At 36.1% G+C, this 19,938-nt stretch overlaps 2 protein-coding genes across 15 annotated transcripts in view; one reads left to right on the top strand and one right to left on the bottom strand.

Annotated features, from left to right (window-relative positions):
- The window catches only part of CENPU (centromere protein U), a 31,693-nt gene extending 26,004 nt beyond the window's left edge, over positions 1-5,689 (top strand). For all 3 annotated transcript variants that reach the window (XM_032618202.1, XM_032618203.1, XM_032618200.1), the window contains 2 exons: positions 925-1,081; positions 5,540-5,689. In XM_032618202.1, coding sequence (XP_032474093.1) covers positions 925-1,081; positions 5,540-5,653 — 271 coding nt within the window. In that variant the 3' untranslated portion in view covers positions 5,654-5,689. The remainder of the gene's footprint in view (positions 1-924; positions 1,082-5,539) is intronic.
- Positions 5,690-5,835: 146 nt separating this feature from the next.
- The window catches only part of PRIMPOL (primase and DNA directed polymerase), a 40,384-nt gene continuing 26,281 nt past the window's right edge, over positions 5,836-19,938 (bottom strand). For 6 of the 12 annotated variants that reach the window (XM_032618188.1, XM_032618187.1, XM_032618195.1 and 3 more), the window contains 8 exons: positions 18,426-18,588; positions 16,572-16,657; positions 15,117-15,191; positions 14,497-14,586; positions 14,313-14,421; positions 9,366-9,448; positions 9,240-9,286; positions 5,836-6,532 (listed from right to left, as the gene is read on the bottom strand). In XM_032618188.1, coding sequence (XP_032474079.1) covers positions 6,293-6,532; positions 9,240-9,286; positions 9,366-9,448; positions 14,313-14,421; positions 14,497-14,586; positions 15,117-15,191; positions 16,572-16,657; positions 18,426-18,588 — 893 coding nt within the window. In that variant the 3' untranslated portion in view covers positions 5,836-6,292. The remainder of the gene's footprint in view (positions 6,533-9,239; positions 9,287-9,365; positions 9,449-14,312; positions 14,422-14,496; positions 14,587-15,116; positions 15,192-16,571; positions 16,658-18,425; positions 18,589-19,938) is intronic. The other 6 variants (XM_032618197.1, XM_032618194.1, XM_032618193.1 and 3 more) reach the window with 4 other exon arrangements.

Below are 19,938 nucleotides of genomic sequence, written 5' to 3'. Positions count from 1 at the left end.
GTTGAGAAGTATAGTATTTTGAGAAGGCGCAGAAAGAGAAAAATGTATGTCATTATTGTAACTTTACATGTGAAAGACCTAAGGCACAAGGCAGTAACTGACCCTCAGCCACCCGCCTAGGAAGTGAGGGAGCCACAGTCTGGTGTCTGCCGACTGGCTCCAAATCGAGCACTCCTGCCCACGACCCAGATGGCACAGTGAGTTTTCCAGAATGCAGCACCTGTTCAGTGTACAGAACTGTTATGAAGACTTTTCTTTTGTAAAATGATATCAGAGCATATTTTTTTTTATATCTTCATTTGTGAGAATAAAAGATGGTAGCCTCTCCCCATCCTTTTATAAATTGGTCCACAAAATCCAAATTATACCTTTTTATTTTATAGTTTAAGAAACTAATAATCTACTGAGAGAGAGAAAGCGGGTTGCCCAAGGTCACACATTTCATCCAGGCACTGAGAGTTTTTCCACTGGTTTTATTAGACCTTGGAAATGGACAAAATTTCAGCAAGAGGAAGGGGCAGAGGGAAGGCTTTTTGTCCATACTTTTACTGTTAAACTGCAGTGCCTGTCTACTTCCGCCTGGGGCACTAAAATCTTTACCCAAGTATATGTTTTAATTCAGTAGTTCCCAAGACTTTAAAAATGACTCGATGAATTTTAGGACATAACAGGCATACTCGTCTGTGGGCTTCAGTGCTGAGCACTCGTTGTGCATCATGTCTCAAGAGTCTTTTTTGTGTGTTGAGTCCAGAGTCGTTCACGTTTGTAATTTCAGAGCCAAAGATACCTTGGACCACCTAGGCCACCTTCTTCCCTGCTTAAAAAGCTTCACTCAGCACCCTGACATACTCCATCTCATCTACCTATTAGGCTGTTGTTGCACTTTATGTCATTTATTTTCAGGAAAAATTTTTTTTGTTTTAGGTTGGAACCAGAGCTGAACCAACTACAAATAAAGTATGATGAACTTAAGGAGAGAAAAGCTTCCCTTAGGAGTGCAGCGTATTTCTTGTCTAATTTAAAACAGCTTCATCAAGCTTATTCAGATATTCAAGAGGAAGAACCAAATGTAAAGGAAACGGTAACTTCAGTTTTCACTTTTCACTATGCTTCAGAAGATACAGGGCATTTGCATGCTACAGTACAAGAGCTATGAAGAGGCAGCGTTGGTGTTGGTGTCTACCCAAAAAGCATCACTATAAACTGGTGAAAATTTGTTATCACCACCTTCTTTAGCTAATTAATCAAGGCCAGAGGAGTAAAGAAAAATCCAGAAACGTTGATTTTACTAAGATGTTATACTTAAGCTTCAGAGAACTGAATTTCTTTAAGGGAAGTGTATCCTCTGTGTACAAATCTCAAGTGAACAGCTATGCTTTATTACTGTAATTGTCATCAACGTAAGACCACTCATACATGTTATAAAGACCAACCTCTTGTTCTTTGTTCACCCCATACTTTAGTATCTTTTGTATCTGAAAAACTAGGCATTATCCCATTATAAACAGTAGGTGTAATTTTACAAGTTGAGAAATATTAAAAAGGCATGTAGTAGGGAAAAATGTAAATTTTTTTATTGAAGTATAGTTGATTTACAGTGATTCAGGTGTACAGCAAAGTGATTCAGTTATATACATATATGTATATAAGAATCTTTTTCATATTCTTTTCTGTTATTACAAAATATTGAATATAGTTCCCTGTGCTATATAGTAGGTCCTTGTTGTTTATTTTATATATAGTAGTATGTGTATGTTAATCCCAAACTCCTAATTTATCCCTTCCCACCGCATCTTTCCCCTTTCGTAACCGTAAGTTTGTTTTTGAAGTCTGTGAGTCTGTTTTGTTAATAAGTTCATTTGTATAACTTTTCTAGATTCCACATGTAAGTGATATATTTATATGACATTTGTCTTTCTCTGTCTGACTTACTTCGCTTAGTATGATAATCTCTGGGTCCATCCACGTTGCTGCAAATGGCATTATTTCATTCTTTTTTATGGCTGAGTAATATTCCTTTGTATATATATACCACATCTTTATCCATTCCTCTGTGGATGGACATTTAGGTTGCTTCCATGTCTTGGCTATTGTAAATAGTGCTGCAGTGAACACTGGGGTACCTTTTCAAATTATGGTGTTTTTTAAAAATTAATTAATTTTTGGCTGCACTGGGTCTTCACTGCTGCACGCGGGCTTTCTCTAGTTGCGGTGAGCCGGCTTCTCACTGCTGTGGCTTCTCTTGCTGCGGAGCACTGGCTCTAGGCGTGCGGGCTTCAGTAGTTGTGGCGCACCGGCTTAGTTGCTCTGCAGCATGTGGGATCCCAGGGCTTGAACCTGTATCCCCTGCATTGGCAGGCGATTCTTAACCACTGTGCGACCAGGGAAGCCCTATGGTTTTCTTCAGATACATGCCCAGGAGTGAAATTGCTGGATAACTTGGTAGTTCTATTTTTAGTTTTTGAAGGAACCTCCGTACTGTTCTCCATAGTGGCTGTACCAATTTACATTCCCACCAACCATGTAGGAAGGTTCCCTTTTGTCCACACTCTCTCCAGCATTTGTTGTTTGTAGACTATTTGATGATGCATTCTGACCGGTGTGAGGGGACACCTCATTGTAGTTTTAATTTGCATTTCTGTAATTAGCAATGTTGAGTATCTTTGCATGTGCTTTTTGACCATATCTGTATGTCTTCTTTGGAGAAATGTCTATTTAGATCTTCGGCCCATTTTTTGATTGGGTTGTTTTTTTGATATTGAGCTGCATGAGCTGTTTGTATATTTTGGAAATTAATACCTTGTTGGTTGCTTTGTTTGCAAATATTTTCTCCCATTCTGTGGGTTGTCTTTTCGTTTTGTTCAGGATTTCCTTTGTTGTGTAAAACCTTTTCAGTTTAATTACATCCCATTTGTTTATTTTTTAAGTTTTCATTATTCTAGGAGGTGGATTCAAAAAGATGTCACTGCAATTTATGTCGAAGAGTGTTCTGCCTACGTTTTCCTCTATAAATACTACACTAATAAAGAGTTTTATAGTATGCGGTATAGAACCGGGTATATCTTTCCATCTGTGTCCTCTTCAGTTTCTTTTATCAGCATCTTAGTTTTCAGAGTTTTCAGAGTACAGGTCTTTTGTCTCCTTAGGTAAGTTTATTCCTAGGTATTTTATTCCTGATGTGATGATAAATGGGATTTTTTCCTTAATTTCTCTTTATATTTCATAGTGTATAGAAATACAACAGATCTCTGTATATTAATTTTGTATCCTGCAACTTTACCAAATTCATTGATGAGCTCTAGTAGTTTCCTGGTAGCATCTTTAGGATTTTCTATGTATAGTGTGTCATTTGCAAACAGTGACCGTTTTACTTCTGTTCCAGTTTGGATTCCTTTTCTTTTTTCTTTGATTGCTGTAACTAGGACTTCTAAATAGAAGTGGCAAGAGTGGGCATCCTTGTCTTGTTCTTGATCTTAGAGAGAATGCTTTCAGCTTTTCACCATTGAGTATGGCGTTAGATTTGGGTTTGTCATATATGGCCTCTATTATGTTGAGGCAAGTTCCCTCTGTGTCCACTTTCTGGAGAGTTTTTATCATAAATGGATGTTGAATTTTATCAAAAGCTCTTCTGCATCTACTGAGATGATATTTTTATTCTTCAGTTTGTTAGTGAGGTATATCACATTAATTTGTAGATATTGAAAAATCCTTATATCCCTGAAATGAGCCCCACTTGATCTTGGTGTGTGATTTTTTGAATAATGTATTGTTGGATTTGGTTTGCTAGATTTTATTGAGGATTTTTGCATCTGTGTCCATCAGTGATACTGGCATGTACTTTTTTGAGATATCTCTGGTTTTGGTATCAGGGTGATGGTGGCCTCACAGAATGAGTTCGGAAGTATTCCTTCCTCTGCAAATAGTTTCAAGAAGGATAGGTATTAACTCATCTCTAAATGTTTGGTAAAATTCACCTGTGAAGCCATCTGGTCCTGGACTTTTGGTTGTTGGGGCATTTTAAATTACTGATTCAATTTCGGTAACTAGTAATTGGTCTGTTCGTATTTCCTGTTTCTTGCTTGGTTCAGTTTTAGTAAACTTTGTAATTGGTTCTGATTTTTGCTGCAGACTTTGCTACTGTTATGATAACCAACTCAGATTAATAGAAATATTTAAATTATAGGAAAAATTTGTATATTTTATATAAAATTATGATATACAAATATAATGTATACATACATCTTATTTTTCACTTCCAAATTCAACTTCAAAGTTTTGATACTGATCTAAAAGTTAGGCTCAGGAGAATAAAGATTTGTTTATATTCAGGATATTAGAGATCTGGAAATAGAATGTTTTTAATTTTTTTTGACAGTACCAACTGGTTGGTCTAAAGCTTATTTGGAGTTGGGGATTTTGGTTAGTAGAAGAAATTAACAATGACATTGGTTGAATTTGAACATTATAACTTTGATGAGAACTGAGACTTAGTGACTGCCTTGTTTGGAATACATCTTACTAACATCTTGTTCTATGCAAGCCTTCAGGCGTTCTGGACTTCCGTTGTAGCAGCTGCTGTGCGTTATGCTTTCAGAGTGTAGATACTGGGGTATATGTCTTACCTCTTCTCCTAAACTAAGAATCTAGCACCAAATGTTAGTTCTTCCCCTTGCCCACCCTCCCTGAGAGGAGGTGCCCCATGGTAGCTTGAACACATTAGGCTCTCAAATACTTGTTAAACTGAATTGCCTAGTAATATGGTAAGTGATATTCTAGAAAAAACTCCATTATTATTGGGTGGTAGTCTAGTCTGACAGCTTTTCTGCTTAATTTCACTTCCAAGAAAATCACCTTGAAAACATAAGCAACAAACTATCGTAAGTATGATACAGCTGTCGGGTGATGTTAGTCACTCACCCTTAGGTACAAGTTGCACCGTGATATTTGGCTTTGTTAATTATTTCAAAATCATGAGTTGAGCTTTGTTTTCTATTTTACATTGGGTTTGTATTTAATTTTGTCTTTAATCATTAAGGACAGTTTGGATTGGCAACTTTTAAGACACTTTACTGATCTTCCCAGTAAGTAATTTTTCCAGATGATGAATTTTAGGGACCTGCTGTTCCATCAGTTCTTATAGTTCTTATAGTAAAAGTAAATCTTCCATATGGTCTCCTGTGTTTAAAATAGCATGAGATCAAGCCGACCCCACAGAGCTCTAGCTGACTTGCCCAAACCAGGTCATACCCTGTCCCAGGGATGACTTCGTTTTAAATAATTCAGATGCCACAGTTCTTTGAGCCAATTTCTCTCCCGGGATGATTAGCTCAAGCTTTGCAGAGCAGTTCCCTTGCAACCTTACTTATCAATTGTCCTAAGGCAATGAATTAAAACCAATTTTATCCAAAAAATGAGAGGAAAAGTGATTCAGAGAAACCTCTATTAATATTGGCATTTGGTCATAACATTGAGTTACGTAAAACGGATAGGGTTCTAAAAGTTTTTGATATTTGTTATTCTGAATATTTTCCCTCAACAGTATGACTCATCCAGCCTTCCAGCTCTGCTATTCAAAGCAAGACCCCTTTTGGGAGCTGAAAACCATCTGCAAAATATCAACTATCAATTAGAGAAGCTCCTCGACCAGAAATGAGACCAGTCTACTAAAGTGTGCACATGTAAAAGATAAGTCTCATGCTACTGCCTGTTACCTCCTGAAACTGTATGTATTTTTCCACAAAGGAGATGGGGGAAAAAACCCAAACTTTATTACTATTAATTTGAATTGAATATTTCTATTGTTATGTTATAGCAACATTCCCAGGTACATTTTAAAAAAGTAAACTTGTCTATTTGTTCAGGCTGGTTGTATGGTCTTGTCACCAGAATTTAATATTACTTTGTCATTAAAATTAAATGGTTAGGTATAGAGTTTTAGAGGCCATAGTTAATTTTTCTGGTTAATGTCAAGTAATAAGTTTCAAAATGTTTTAAAATGTTGACACCTAATCAGCCCTAGACATAAAAAAGTTTTACTGTAAAAATAAACATGCAAAATTAAGCTGATACGAACAAAGACTAATAACTGGTTAATCAAATAAGGAGACTCATACTGAATTGAAGCACACTGGAGCTAATTTTCAATAAAACTGGTTTACTTCAATAAATAAGATTTGGAAGCAAAGTAATAAAACTTAGCTGATACAACAGGCTTTGTAAGTTACTAGTTTGTTACTAAATGTTTTCAAGCAGATTACCGCCTAGTTATTTAAGTGTCCATAATTAGCTACTCTTATAATACTTCTATAATTAGTTCATCAGGAATTTCATCGATTCCATTATAACCAAGAAGACTGTTCTCTGCAGCTTCTGCCAATTCAGCATCTTCTGTAGCCTCCAAAATATAAGCATCATCAATGCCATTATCCCAGTCAGCATCAGAAAATGTACCTTTTGACGATGCACTAGAGGATGGTTCATGAGGATTCTTGGTTTCATTGTCCCTTGTTTCATCTGTTGTAAACTCCTCTTCCTTTAGTTCCAAAGTGGAGGGAGAATAGAGTAGGAAGAAAATACTGCTTATTCAGACAGAATGTATGATTTCACCATATAGTCGGTCTCTACTGAATTAAAGTATTCAGTTCAACAGATATTAAATTGAAAACACTAGGGCTTCCCTGGTGGCGCAGTGGTTGAGAGTCCGCCTGCCGATGCAGGGGACACGGGTTCGTGCCCCGGTCCGGGAAGATCCCACATGCCGCGGAGCGGCTGGGCCCGCGAGCCATGGCCGCTGAGCCTGCGCGTCCGGAGCCTGTGCTCCGCAACGGGAGAGGCCACAACAGTGAGAGGCCCACATACCGCAAAAAAAAAAAAAAAAAAAAAAAAAAAAAAAAAAAAAAATTGAAAACACTGGATGATATTGTCTCCAATACAGTCACCATGGGGATGGGCTCACTGTTGCTGCCTTTGTGGCACACTCTTGAAACTCCAAATTTAGAAATGCCTGCAGTTCCTGTGGTACATTCTTTTCAGTGTACACAGATGGGGCTACAGCAAAGGTAAGACTGATTTTTTTAAAAAGTGGATAGTCTAGCTGAAGGCAAACTGGTTTTTAAAATGTATCTGCTATCTTAACATATTTCTCTATCTTTAAAGTATTTTAAAAATTAACATGGATTGAAAAAAGTTATGAAGAACAGTTTTGAGACAACTGTCGAAGTACGAGTGTGGATTTGTATATTAAATAATGTATCAACATGAAATTTCCTGAATTTAATAATTTCACTATAGGTATGTAAGAATGTTCTTTATCTCTTAAGTATGTAGCTGGAGAATAAGAAGGATTTTGATGTCTGCAACTTATTCTGAAGAGATTTGTTATGAACTGAATGTTTATGTACCCCCATCCCCAAATTCATGAGGTTAAAATCCTAACCCTCAATGTGATGGTATTAGGAGGTACAATATGATGGTATTAGGAGGTGAGGTCTTTGGCAGGTAATTAGATCATGAGGGCAGAACCCTCATGAATGGGATTAGTGCCCCCTTATAAAAGACCACAGAGTGCTCTGTGATCCCTTCTACCAGGGAAGGACACAGTGAGAAGACAGCTCTCAATGACCCAGGAAGCTGACTTGAGTCTGCCAGCACCTTGATTTGTTTTTAAGTCACTCAGTCTCAGGTACTCTGTTATCGCAGCCTGAAATGCGTGTGGCCAAATGCTTAACAAGTCTAGAGGAAGGGCATACAGGAGGGTTCCTTGTTCTGCTGCAACATTTTTGTAGGTTGGAACTTCTTTTAAAACCAGATGAAGCAAGAAATGACAAGCAGAAATGACAAAGTATTAACTGTTAAAACTAAGTGACAGGTTTCTTATTTTAAATAAAGAGATAAATCCAAGCAGTGGTAATACTGTACACCAAAAATACTTTCAACTTGGCATTTCTGAGGTATTACTGGATAGGCAGGAAAAAAAATCAGAAACCACAAACATGCATCAAAATAACACTCAAAATGAACAAGGATAAAAGATTCTTCTTAGAGGCACAATTTAAAAAATCTTTTTGGTTATCTCTTTAGTTCACCAGAGAATCTGGCTATCAGCTATTTTATATCCAGCTCCTACAGATCAAGAATGAGATTTCTACCATTTCAGTATGAATTTCAGGAGACTTTTTAAAATCAAATTTAATAGGTACCAGTCAATTATCTAGACTGTAAACTCAAGCACTAATTCAGCTTGTAGCAGGTAACTTTCATTCTAACCATAACACTATAAACAAAAAGGCTGATTGATGTGGGGAAAAAAACACTAAAAAAGTCTAGAAAATAACATGACAAAAGAATACTTAATGAAAAGTTCTTGTAAAATATTAATAAGACCCCATATAAAAGTAGAGGGCAGTTACAGGCAGTCCATAATAGAAACACATAGTAAATCTGATGAAAGTTAAACTGCATTAGTAAGTGTAAATTAAAACACCTGAAATACCACTTTATGCCTACCAGGTTGGTAAAGATCAAAAGGCAAAAACAAGCAATGTTGGCAAGTGTAGGGTAATAGGTACTCCCATAAACTGAAATCTAATTTCCTGTCGTTTTTGGAGAGCAATTGGTAATATGTATGGAAAATATCTGTGATAGTTTAAGTAGGAAAAAAAGCCTACAATATAGTACGTATACTATATAGTATGTATACTATGACTAAAAAAACATGAGGGTACACAGATAACAAATTCTGGAAGATACAGACCACAACATTTACATCAGTTATCTGCATGGTCAAATTATAAATGACGATACTTTTTTCCTTTTGTGCTTTATGTATTTTCTAATGTTTGTGTATAATGAATGTGAATTACTTGGGTAAATAAAAGTTTTAAAAAGAAATATTGGTTTGGCAATCTATATCCTTTGACACAGTTCTACTTCTAGAAATTCTTCTTAGAGTTTAAAGAAACTATATTTTGTTATACTTTGTAAAGCAAAAAATGAGAAATTTATTAAATGTCTGAAACTGTTTAAATAGCTAGCTAGCTACATTAATTTCTTATGTAGCAGTAGGAAAAAATGAGGTTCGTGCTGAGATGAGACAATCACTACAACATATTCCTAAGTGAAAACAAGGTACAGAACAGGGTGTTTAAACAGTATCTGGACACACCTGGACACCATTAGCTCATTTACCATTATACCAAGAACTAGTTAGTAATGAGAAGGAAACTAAAAACTGCACTTACCTCTTTGAGAAGAAACAGGAGACGCACTTCAGCAGGTAATGGGAAACCTGAATCAGAAAAACAGTAGAACTATTATATAAATATCTAATTTTTACTTTGTGGTAAATGTAAAAATTAGTAACTCACAGTCAGATTTGAAGTTTTCTGCTTTACATATAGGGTCATGACATTTTTGATACCAAACTTCATTTTTCAGGTCAACCAAAATCCTTTACATTAAAAAAAGAAGAAAAAATTATTTACTATCTAGACTTGATAGAAAACAAAATTCAGCTACATGCCATTTACAAGAGATATGCCTAAGACTTAGAGATGGAGAAAAGTTAAAAAGTAAAAGGATGAAAATAGACATTAACTTGGCAAACCATGGTTGCCAAAAGTATCACACAAAATGAACTTCAGGGCAAAAATTACATACTGACAAAAGTTCCTCCGAGGAATATACCATTCCCAACTTCTATCCACCAAATAAGAGAGTCTCGAAATATGTGAGCAAAACTGACCATTTCAAGGGTAAACAAATCTTCAACCATAAATAAAGATTTTTTAAAAACTATTCTTTTGGTAATTGATACCAAACAACTCCCCAAAACTCAGGATATCAAAAATTTGAGAATTTAAAACAATTATAAAAATTGACTATGCTAGGTACAACATGAATCATCAAATTTAAAAGTATTCATTCACACAACACATTCTCTGACCACAAAGCAAATTATTTAGAAATAAGCAACAAAAAGATAGCTAACTAAAACTCAGAAATTTAAAGTTTTTTTTTTTTTCAGTATGCAGGCCTCTCACTGTTGTGGCCTCTCCTGTTGCGGAGCACAGACGGGACGCACAGGCTCAGCAGCCATGGCTCACGGGCCCAGCCGCTCCGCAGCATGTGGGATCCTCCAGGACTGGGTCACGAACCCTTGTCCCCTGCATCGGCAGGCACACTCTCAACCACTGCGCCACCAGGGAAGCCCTAAAACATTTTTCTTAATAACCAAATGACTCAAGGAAAAACCATGATGGAAATTAGAATATGCTTAGAACTGAATGGAACTGAAATTACATATTAAAATATGTGAGGGGAATTCCCTGGCAGTCCAGTGGTTAGGATTCCAGGCTGTCACTGCCGAGGGCCCAGGTTCAATCCCTGGTCAGGGAACTACGATCCCACAAGATGCGTGGTGGGCAACCCCCCCCAAAATAAATAAAAAATAAAATATGTGAAACAGAGCCAAAGTGATCTTTAGAAAGAAATTTAGAATTCTAAAAGCTTATTTACAAAAAAATGGCTAAACACAACTTACAGAAGTAACAAAATAAACCTTAATAAAGTAAAAGGCAGGAAGTAATAAAGAGCAAAAATTTAGAAAAATCAACAAGGACAAAATGTGAAGACTAATAAAATTCTTTCAAGATTAAACAAAAAGAGGTAAAGACATAAATGTTATTAGAAACTGAGATATAACTACAAATGCAAAATATACTAAAAATGTACTATTGTGAACTTTTTCCAGTAATGCTGAAAATTTTGGTAGAAGAGACAAAGTACTAGATAAGAATAAACCAAACCAAGCAAACTTAAAGTTACAGAAAACCTAAACAATCCTATAACCACTAAAAATTTTTTTTAATTTAACTAGTAAGGAAACAGAATTGTTAACAGTCTATGTGGTGTTGGGACATTTACCAAGGAGAGAAAAATGCTGGCAACCCAGTCTAATGGCCCCATAAACATTCCAATAGACTTCCTAATAAACAGACTAATGCTACAGTTCCCAAACTACACCAAAGTGCCCCAGAGTGACGTAGGATATTTATCTTTCTAGGGAAACGGTGATACTACATCTGTCAAGCACCCCGCAAACTACTTGCTTGTAATTCATAGCTTCAATATATCACCTTTCTTCATTCCTTTCAGTGATGTCCTATCTTTGTAGAGCTGGGTTTTTTGGTGGTGGCTGTGACGAAAAGTACCATAAATGTGGAATGAGATGTGACAGTGCGGGTGGCAGTATCCAGCCTAATTCCAAGGTTTAAGAGTTCATGCAATGCTCAAAAGGACACACATCCCATTAATAATTACATTTAAGGAGGTTCAGAAGGTCCAACTTCCAGGTATAAATCAGTCAGTCATTGGGATATAATGTACACATGGTGACTATAGTTAATACTACTGTATTACATATTTGGAAACTGTTAAGAGTAAATCTTAAGTTCTCATCACAAAAAAAACAAAATTGTAACTGCATCTATCCATGGTGATGGATGTTAACTATTTAACTAGACTTACTGTGGAGATCATTTTGCAATCATGTTGTACACCTGAAGCTAATGTCAATTATACCTCAATTTTAAAAAATGAAATACAAATATTTTCTTTCAATTGATAAACATTATTTTTCAAAGAGCTACTAAATTATTAGGACAAATACTAAGTTCCTTGAAACTGATTAATAAACAAACTGTTAGGTATTTCTTTTGTCCTTGGAGCAATGTGAAAAAATTATTACAATACTAAGGGCAACATAACTGAGAAAGTCTGGGGACCAATGGCAATTTGCTAAGTTGAGAGTCCTTATCTACGTAGAATGTTCTTCGCAGGATGTTTCTGCATATGGTAAACAAACCTAGAGTCTGGATTTATGAGGCATGGCTCCCTGGACATGTCACACATGCTATGTAACTATGAATATAAAACACAGATGTTTCATAACCTCAAAGCTGCCTGCTGTGTACAGTGACTGCTCACTTCTGCCTCAGCTTTCAACCTGAGTTAGAGAAAAGCATCCAGTGCAGGAAGGAGCCGGGTCACCGTTCCAGATGTCCCAGGCCTCACTCTGCTTCACCTGTGCCTTTGCTTCCTTATATCTTTAAAGCTACTAGTAAAGCTTATCATTGGGTAAGATCTCTGATTCGTATGAGTGAGGTTTGACAATCCAATCCTCAAATTTATTAGTAATCAGGGAAATTCAGATGAAAACCACAATACCATTTTAAACTCACCAGATTAGCAAAACAAATTTTTTAAATCTAACAATAATAAAGTTTTGGTAAGAATATGGATCAGTACAAAATCTGAAAACACTGCTGGTGTGAGTGTAAAGTAGCGTGACCATTTGGAAAAATAATTTATTATCTAATAAAATTAAATATGTGCATATTCTATGACACAGCAGTTCTAGTTTTAGAAATATTTTGAAAAACTTGCATATGTGCACTAAGTGATATATACAAGACTATTTGTAGCTTCACTGTTTATAGCAGCAAGCCAAATGTCCATAGTAGGACAATAGATGACCTGGTATATTTATATAATGACATCATATACAATGATGAAAACAAGAATAAGCAACAGCTACATGCTGCAGTACAGTATGAATGAACCTCACAAATACAATGTTGACCAAAAAAGCAAGTCAAAGGATGCAATTTACCTAAGATTCAAAAAAATGTAAAATGAAATAATACACTGTTTGGAGATACAAATATATATGGAAAAACCATAAAGAGAAGCAAGGGAAAGATTAACACAAAATCCAGGATAATAGCTATAATCTCTAAACAAACTGGGGCTGGGCCCACAAGGTACTTCTGAGGTTTGGATAAATTTTGTTTCTTATGGTGAGTGACAGATATGGCAAGTTATCATTTTAGTATTAGTTCTTAAAATGTACATATATCAATACATTATATACACACTTTTACATACATGATGTATCTCACAGTTAAGAGAAAGAATATTCTGTGGATACATAATACAACGTGGTAATTCTTCAGAAAGAAACATATAGCAACCTGAGTATCTCAAGAAGTTAAAAGATGATCATTGTATGATAATGATTTTCTGGCAAACTTTCATGCATAGAAAAAAGACTAGAAAGATACACCAAAATCTTAACCATAGATATTACTGGTTCTGGGACTATGGGTGGTCTTTTCTTTTGTGTTTTTCTGTTATAGCTTTCTGCACTGAGCATATAGTTTTTAAAGTTTTTTTTCTTTACTGAATTAATCTACATATATAGTATAGCACTGAATAATAATATCTAAGATGTTTTCCGGCTTTGTAACAAAAGCTTCATGATCATTTTCTCACATCTAGCCCATGTGCTATAAAAGCTTGATATATCAAAGTCTGAGCTTTGACATTATGTATTAAAACAACAAAATTTCTCACATCATAAATGATAACTACTGGGTTTCTATTTTATCCCTATTCTAAATATTTCCTTATATGATTTAAAATTCTTATGGTTTTACTTCTTCCTTTACTTCCTCTCCTTTTGCCAGGGGCATTTAAAAGAAAACTCTTAAAAACAGGGCCTGGCATATACAGCAAGCACCCAATAAATACCAGTTCCCTTCTATACCATTCTTTGTCTTGAACATGTTAACATAACCTTAAATCCAATTCTTAAACACTGACGGAGTAGTTTCCTTCTGGTCCAAATTTGCTCACTTTTGATTTAGACTCCATAGGTGTCAAGGGCCAATGGCTACTACCTCTCATTTCTTTCTAGCCACACTTAATTCTACTTTAGTTTCCTCAAAATTTTACTATTTAAGGGATTATTTTACCAAATAAAGTACAAATAAAGATATGTGCTAGAGGCAAGGTAATAAGAAACTCAAATATTAAAAAACACAAACCAGGGCTTCCCTGGTGGCGCAGTGGTTGGGAATCTGCCTGCTAATGCAGGGGACACGGGTTCGAGCCATGGTCTGGGAGGATCCCATATGCTGCAGAGCAACTAGGCCATGAGCCACAACTACTGAGCCTGCACATCTGGAGCCTGTGCTCTGCAACGAGAGGCTGCGATAGTGAGAGGCCTGCACACCGCGATGAAGAGTGGCCCCCGCTTGCCACAACTAGAGAAAGCCGTCACACAGAGACGAAGACCCAACACAGCAAAAATAAATAAACTCCTAAAAAAAAATAAACACAAACCAAATATACATTGAATTACAACTAAATCTATTATAACAAAATCACTTTTATATTCTCATCTTTAAAAATTATAAACATTTAAAATATAATACTGGTTAAACACACAGAACTCAAACAATATTACTTACATGATATTATTACTCTTGTGGGCTCTTCCAATGTTTTCACACCAGCGGTATTTACAAATATCATAAACCAATAATTCTTCTGGGAAAAAGTAGTTCCAGCGCCGAATTCCTGAACCACAAATAATGTTTCTAAAGATATTATTATTGTATCTTATAACAGTTAATTAAGAATAAGACTGTTTACCTCCTTTAATGCCATTTTTATTCACCAACAAGAGAACAAATTGATCAATTTCAGGGTAAGGTGAACACTGAAAACCTTCAATGGTTTCTACTGCAACAAAAAGAAAAATTAATTATAAATCATAACGGCTAAAACATGAGGAGTTAAATTTTAAGTTGTTTAGTACAACCAGGGGTTTTGCAACCTGCCCCTGCCAGTTCGTTTTGGGTTTTTTTGGCCTTCTCTGCAATTTGTCTTTTAGTCAGTCATGGATTCTTACAAGGAAGCAGGTAAAATTCAGACCTCTCAATTAAATTTTAGCTAATCTGCATAAAAAGCATTTAGTATCACTTCAGTTGCTTGCTTCATTCTGATAAAGAGAAAAGCAGTCCCTTGCATCCAGGAGCTGTCCTAGTATTATCATTGAGGCCTTGGTGTTGCTACAAGCTGGCTGGGGACTCACAGCTCAGCCCTGGTGTTCTCCTATTAATCATAAACTATTTCACAGAACTTCAACATCAGATAAGGTCACTCTGTGGCCATGATGATTCAAGACATAAATGAACACCACTCTGTAATCATGTGTGAACACAGACAAAACATGAACATTTTCCAAACCACAAAAATGACCAAGCGCCCACCTATCTTGTCTAATGTAAGTAGCTGCTCCTCCTTTGCCAATTGTAGCTTTAGTCTCTCTGTAGTCGGCCTTCCTTCTAGATAAGATTTATCAAGATATTTAATCATAAAATTGTCACCGACAGCACCCAATTCAAAACAAACACACTTCCTTGGAGACTTCAAAAGCATCTAACTCAAGCCTGAATCCTATAAGTCCTTTCTAACACCCTTTTACTGAGATGCCCTCAGTTTCCTATGGTGTGCATTCTCCACCGTGGTGACCAGTAATAAACTCAGCTTACCACAGGTGTGTTCTCCAGTGCTCTTTAGCTGTAGAGCACTGACATTCATTATATTTTCTAAGACTCTAATGGAATAATTAAAAATAATTTACTTAAAATCTTACTTAAATTTAAAGACAGAATACTCTTCTTAAAATAAAGCCCAATTTCACTTACAAAAATAGTACACATAATTTAAGAAATTTTAGAAAATATATTACAGCAGAAATGAGAGGAATGTCTAGAAATAACTGTTAAACAACCAGAGGAAAATAAACATAAGAAAATGTTATCCATATTTTTAAAATAAACCTGTGATCATACCTCACATATAATTTTGAGTCTTAACGTCATAAATGGGCATTTTTCATATTATATAGGCTTTATAAATTTAAATCAAATGACTACAGAGTATTTTACAGTATGTAACCAATCCCATTTTGTTGTACATTTAAATTTTCAGTTTCACTACTATAAATAATGATAGACCAAAATATGTGTATAAAAATATTTACTGGAGAGTTTATATATATCTTAGAAAAAGATCTATATTTTCTTCAGTACAGGAATGAAGAACACATAGATTTTGTGAAAAATTATATGGCCATTAAAAGAATGCAGGGCTTCCCTGGTGGCGCAGTGGTTGAGAGTCCACCTGCCGATGCAGGGGACACGAGTTCATGCCCTGGTCCGGGAAGATCCCACATGCCACGGAGCGGCTGGGCCCGTGAGCCATGGCTGCTGAGCCTGCGAGTCCGGAGCCTGTGCTCCACAACGGGAGAGGCCACAACAGTGAGAGGCCCGCATACCGCAGAAAAAAAAAAAAAAGAATGCAGAAGCTCTCCATATACAGGAAATATAGGAAAAGCTCTGCTGGGTTAAATAGGCAGTTATTAACAGTGGTTACCCATCTCTGATTGTGGACAGAGGGGTGAAGATAACTTTGTTTTTTCATTTTAACATGTGCTTTTTATATAAACAATCTACATTTTCATATTTTTCCCCAAAATACCATAAAATGAAAATTAGTAAAGAAGCTTTAAAATACATCAATTTTTATACTTTTTCCATTTTGGATAGAAACCCAGTTGTTCTGAAGGATCAGTACATATGAATACTTAAGATTTAAGATTTATAAGCAAAATAAATTTTGCATCCTTAAATTTTCATAGGAAATTGTTTTCTTAAAATTACCTGAAGTACTGGTATGGTTAAAATTCTCAACTCGTTGTTTATTTTGAGATATATCACATGTCAGAATTCGTAAAGTATCTGAGAATCTGAAGAAGAAAATATGTACAACAAAAAGTAACAATATATATTAGAATTAAAGAGACGTGACTACCAAAAGGACACAATTTCAAATAGTTTCATAATAAAATCCTTTGTTCAAGAGATAACTGTTCTAGGATATTTATGCCACATTTGCCTACAAAAGCACCAATCCAACCCATACAAAAAAATAGTTTGGCGATCATTTGAAACTGATGCTTTCCTCTACTACAGAGTAAATCAGAAGACACTAGGACTGCTGAAGCTGCAGAATGAACTATTCCCCAAACATACAGAGCCTTTGAAATTTATGTTAACAAAGTCTGGATAATAAGAAGAAAAAGAGAGGGATGAAATCAAAGGGAAAATAGATTAAAATTAACTGAAAGCAAAAATACATTCATAAAGAATTTAGCCTTTATTTCAGGAAGAAAAATACCTGATATTTAGTTGGATACACAAATGACAATTAAGATAACTCTACTCAGTAGAAGAACTCTCCACTTCTGTAAACTTAACATTGAAACTACAAAAGAAATGAGATTTGGTAATCAGGAGATTACCTGTACTTCAGGCTGTTATTAGAGACTAACTGTGTTGCTTTTCCCATACATGACAGAATATGACCTTATTCTGGTGCCAGCAACAGTGGGGAGCAAGAATCATGTAATTTTTAGGACCATGCTACCTCTAGAATCTCAGATATGACGAATAATTAACATTTATTGAGCAGAGACCATGTGCCAGGCACTGTTGTAAGCACATACATACAGCTCTTATTTAATCCTCACGACTCCATGAAATAGATGTTAATATTATTTCCATTTTAAAGGTAAGGAAACTAAGACTTTGATGTTACTTCTAAGATTTGTTATGAAAACTCAAATAGTCCATAAATATATAGAGAAAAACAACACATCTTCCCACCCTCCTAACTGCTATCAAATCAACATTTGGACACAACTTGCCCTATGGCAGTGTATTTTAAGTATTTTTATTAAAATTTGTCTCTATGGAATTTCTCTTTAAACTTATATGTAAGAAAGGCAAAAAGGAGAAGAATCAGAACAAGTTAATTCAGCGAGGCAATTCAGCCTGACCTTTAACCACATGTCCTACACTAACAAAAATTGCCAGCCCAGAGTGAAGGGGAATAAAGGCATATACTTCTGTTGAAAGATGTCTTTCACACTTTTTAAAAATGACCAAAACATGGGAATTTAAATGTTCAGTAACAGAACTGACAATAGAGTATATCAGTATAATGGAAAATTATACAGACATCAACAATTTTATTTACAATTTACTGTTGGTAATTATTAACTTGACAAATATTCATGACATAATGTTGAGTGGATAAAACAGGTGACATAACAATATAAATAATGATCTCAAGAAATATGTTTTAAATGAAGGAGCTATGTAAATTTTATTTCTGTATGTGCATATATAAAAAGAAAATTAAATGTTAACAGTAATTACATTTCCAAATGCAATACAAGTCATTTTTCATTTTTATAGAATCATTTTTAAAAACTGGAAAATATATCAAATATAATCATAAAAGGATATAAAGAGAAAAATGGTTAAAAAGAACTTTTACTATTATTATTTACTGGACAAAAAAGAACAGTTAACGTAGAATTTTAAGAAATGACTTTCTTTTACTCAAGATATAAAAAATTTATACAATTCACATTTTAGTAATATACAGTACCGTTCACTGCTTAATAAATATTCATGAACACACAATGATTTAATTCTGGTCCTGTATACCTGACATTGCTGACCAAAGAAGAGAGGAAATATTGATTTTCTTTGGAAATATTCTCCGATTGTACAGGATAAAATTTGTTATCTTCAGCAACCTCCAAAGGCACATACTTTCCTATTTTTGATGATTTATACAGTCGAAAGTTTCTATTTCTTGTATAAACTCCTATATCAAAAATTAATAAAACAATATGAATGCATGTTTTCAGTGATTTGTTTTTATAGTCAGCAAATATTAAGTTAATTCTGTATAGTATTATTAGAAAAAACACCTGGTTATTGTTCAAGATAGTGACGTAGGAAGATCCTGAACTCACCTTCTCCCAGGGACACACTGAATCTACAGCTATACATGGAACAATTTCCTGTGGAAAAAAATCTGAAAACCGAATGGCCCCTTCACATCAGACAAACGAGAGAGAACTCACACGGAAGCAGACAGGAAAGGCTGAGAGGCACTCTCACCATAAACCCCACCCCAGGCACGGCAGCACAGTCAGAAGGGAACGCAAACCCGGAACTTCTCCCCAAGGCGTACAGGTTCATACCCCACATCAGGCACCCCAACTTTTAAGACCAGCACCTGAGAGATGAGCCCTTCAAATACCTGGATTTGAAGACCAACTTGGCTCACACCCATGAGACCCACAGGACCATGAAAACTGAAAACGGCTCTTAAAGGGCTCACATGCAGACTCACCTGCCCCAGGGTCAAGTGCAGAAGCAGCCCATTGAAAAGCACCCATTCGTTATGTGAAAGAGACTCATTTACTAATTTTAAAGCACTGGTCTGAGGGGCAAGGTCCTGTTGGGATATTCTCTAAGGATGGAGGCTGGTGGGTGCCTCCTTCCTGCTCTCCTTCTGCCTTGCTAAAGCTGGAGGGAGCCATCTTTCTTTTTTACTTTATCAGCAGGTACCGTCTTCATACCACCCCTCTGCCTTGCTCCAGCAGTGGGTGCCATCTTTGTGCTCTCCCTCTGCCATGATCCAGAGTGCCAGTAGCTCCCAGAGGGGAGCTTCTACACACATCTGCTGCCCTGGTTTTCACAGCTGGTGACACACTTTCTGTGGCTACCATCCAGATACCCCCTGATCTCCTGGCTCTAGAGGTTAGGGAAGCTTGTGATCCTGGGTCCCATGGAGCTGTAACAATCAAGAGACAGCTCTTTGTAGACTACCACTCCCAGAGTACTGCACAGACAGCAGACTTAAACACACCTCCAGTCTTTCTAACAAAGAGGCCTATTTGCTTGTCCTGGAGCTTAGGGGCTCTTAGGGAATGGAGGCCAGTGGACACCATCTTGGCACTCTCCCTCCACCTCACTACAGCTCACCAGTATCTCAGAAAGGAGCTTATACACTCATTTGGAGCCCCAAATTTTGTGACTCCTGCCCAGCCAGACTGCCTGGCTCTGGTGACCAGCAGGGCTTAGGTTTGTGGTCCCACAGGAGTGTACATATTTGCATTTTTTAAAAGCTGCTGCCTGAAGGTCTGGTTTCCAATCAGCTTGAATC

Source organism: Phocoena sinus, chromosome 21 (genome assembly GCF_008692025.1).
Source record: "Phocoena sinus isolate mPhoSin1 chromosome 21, mPhoSin1.pri, whole genome shotgun sequence".
Taxonomy (NCBI): domain Eukaryota; kingdom Metazoa; phylum Chordata; class Mammalia; order Artiodactyla; family Phocoenidae; genus Phocoena; species Phocoena sinus.
The sequence above is the reverse complement of the archived record's forward strand: the minus strand, read 5'-3'. Positions and strand labels throughout refer to the sequence as shown.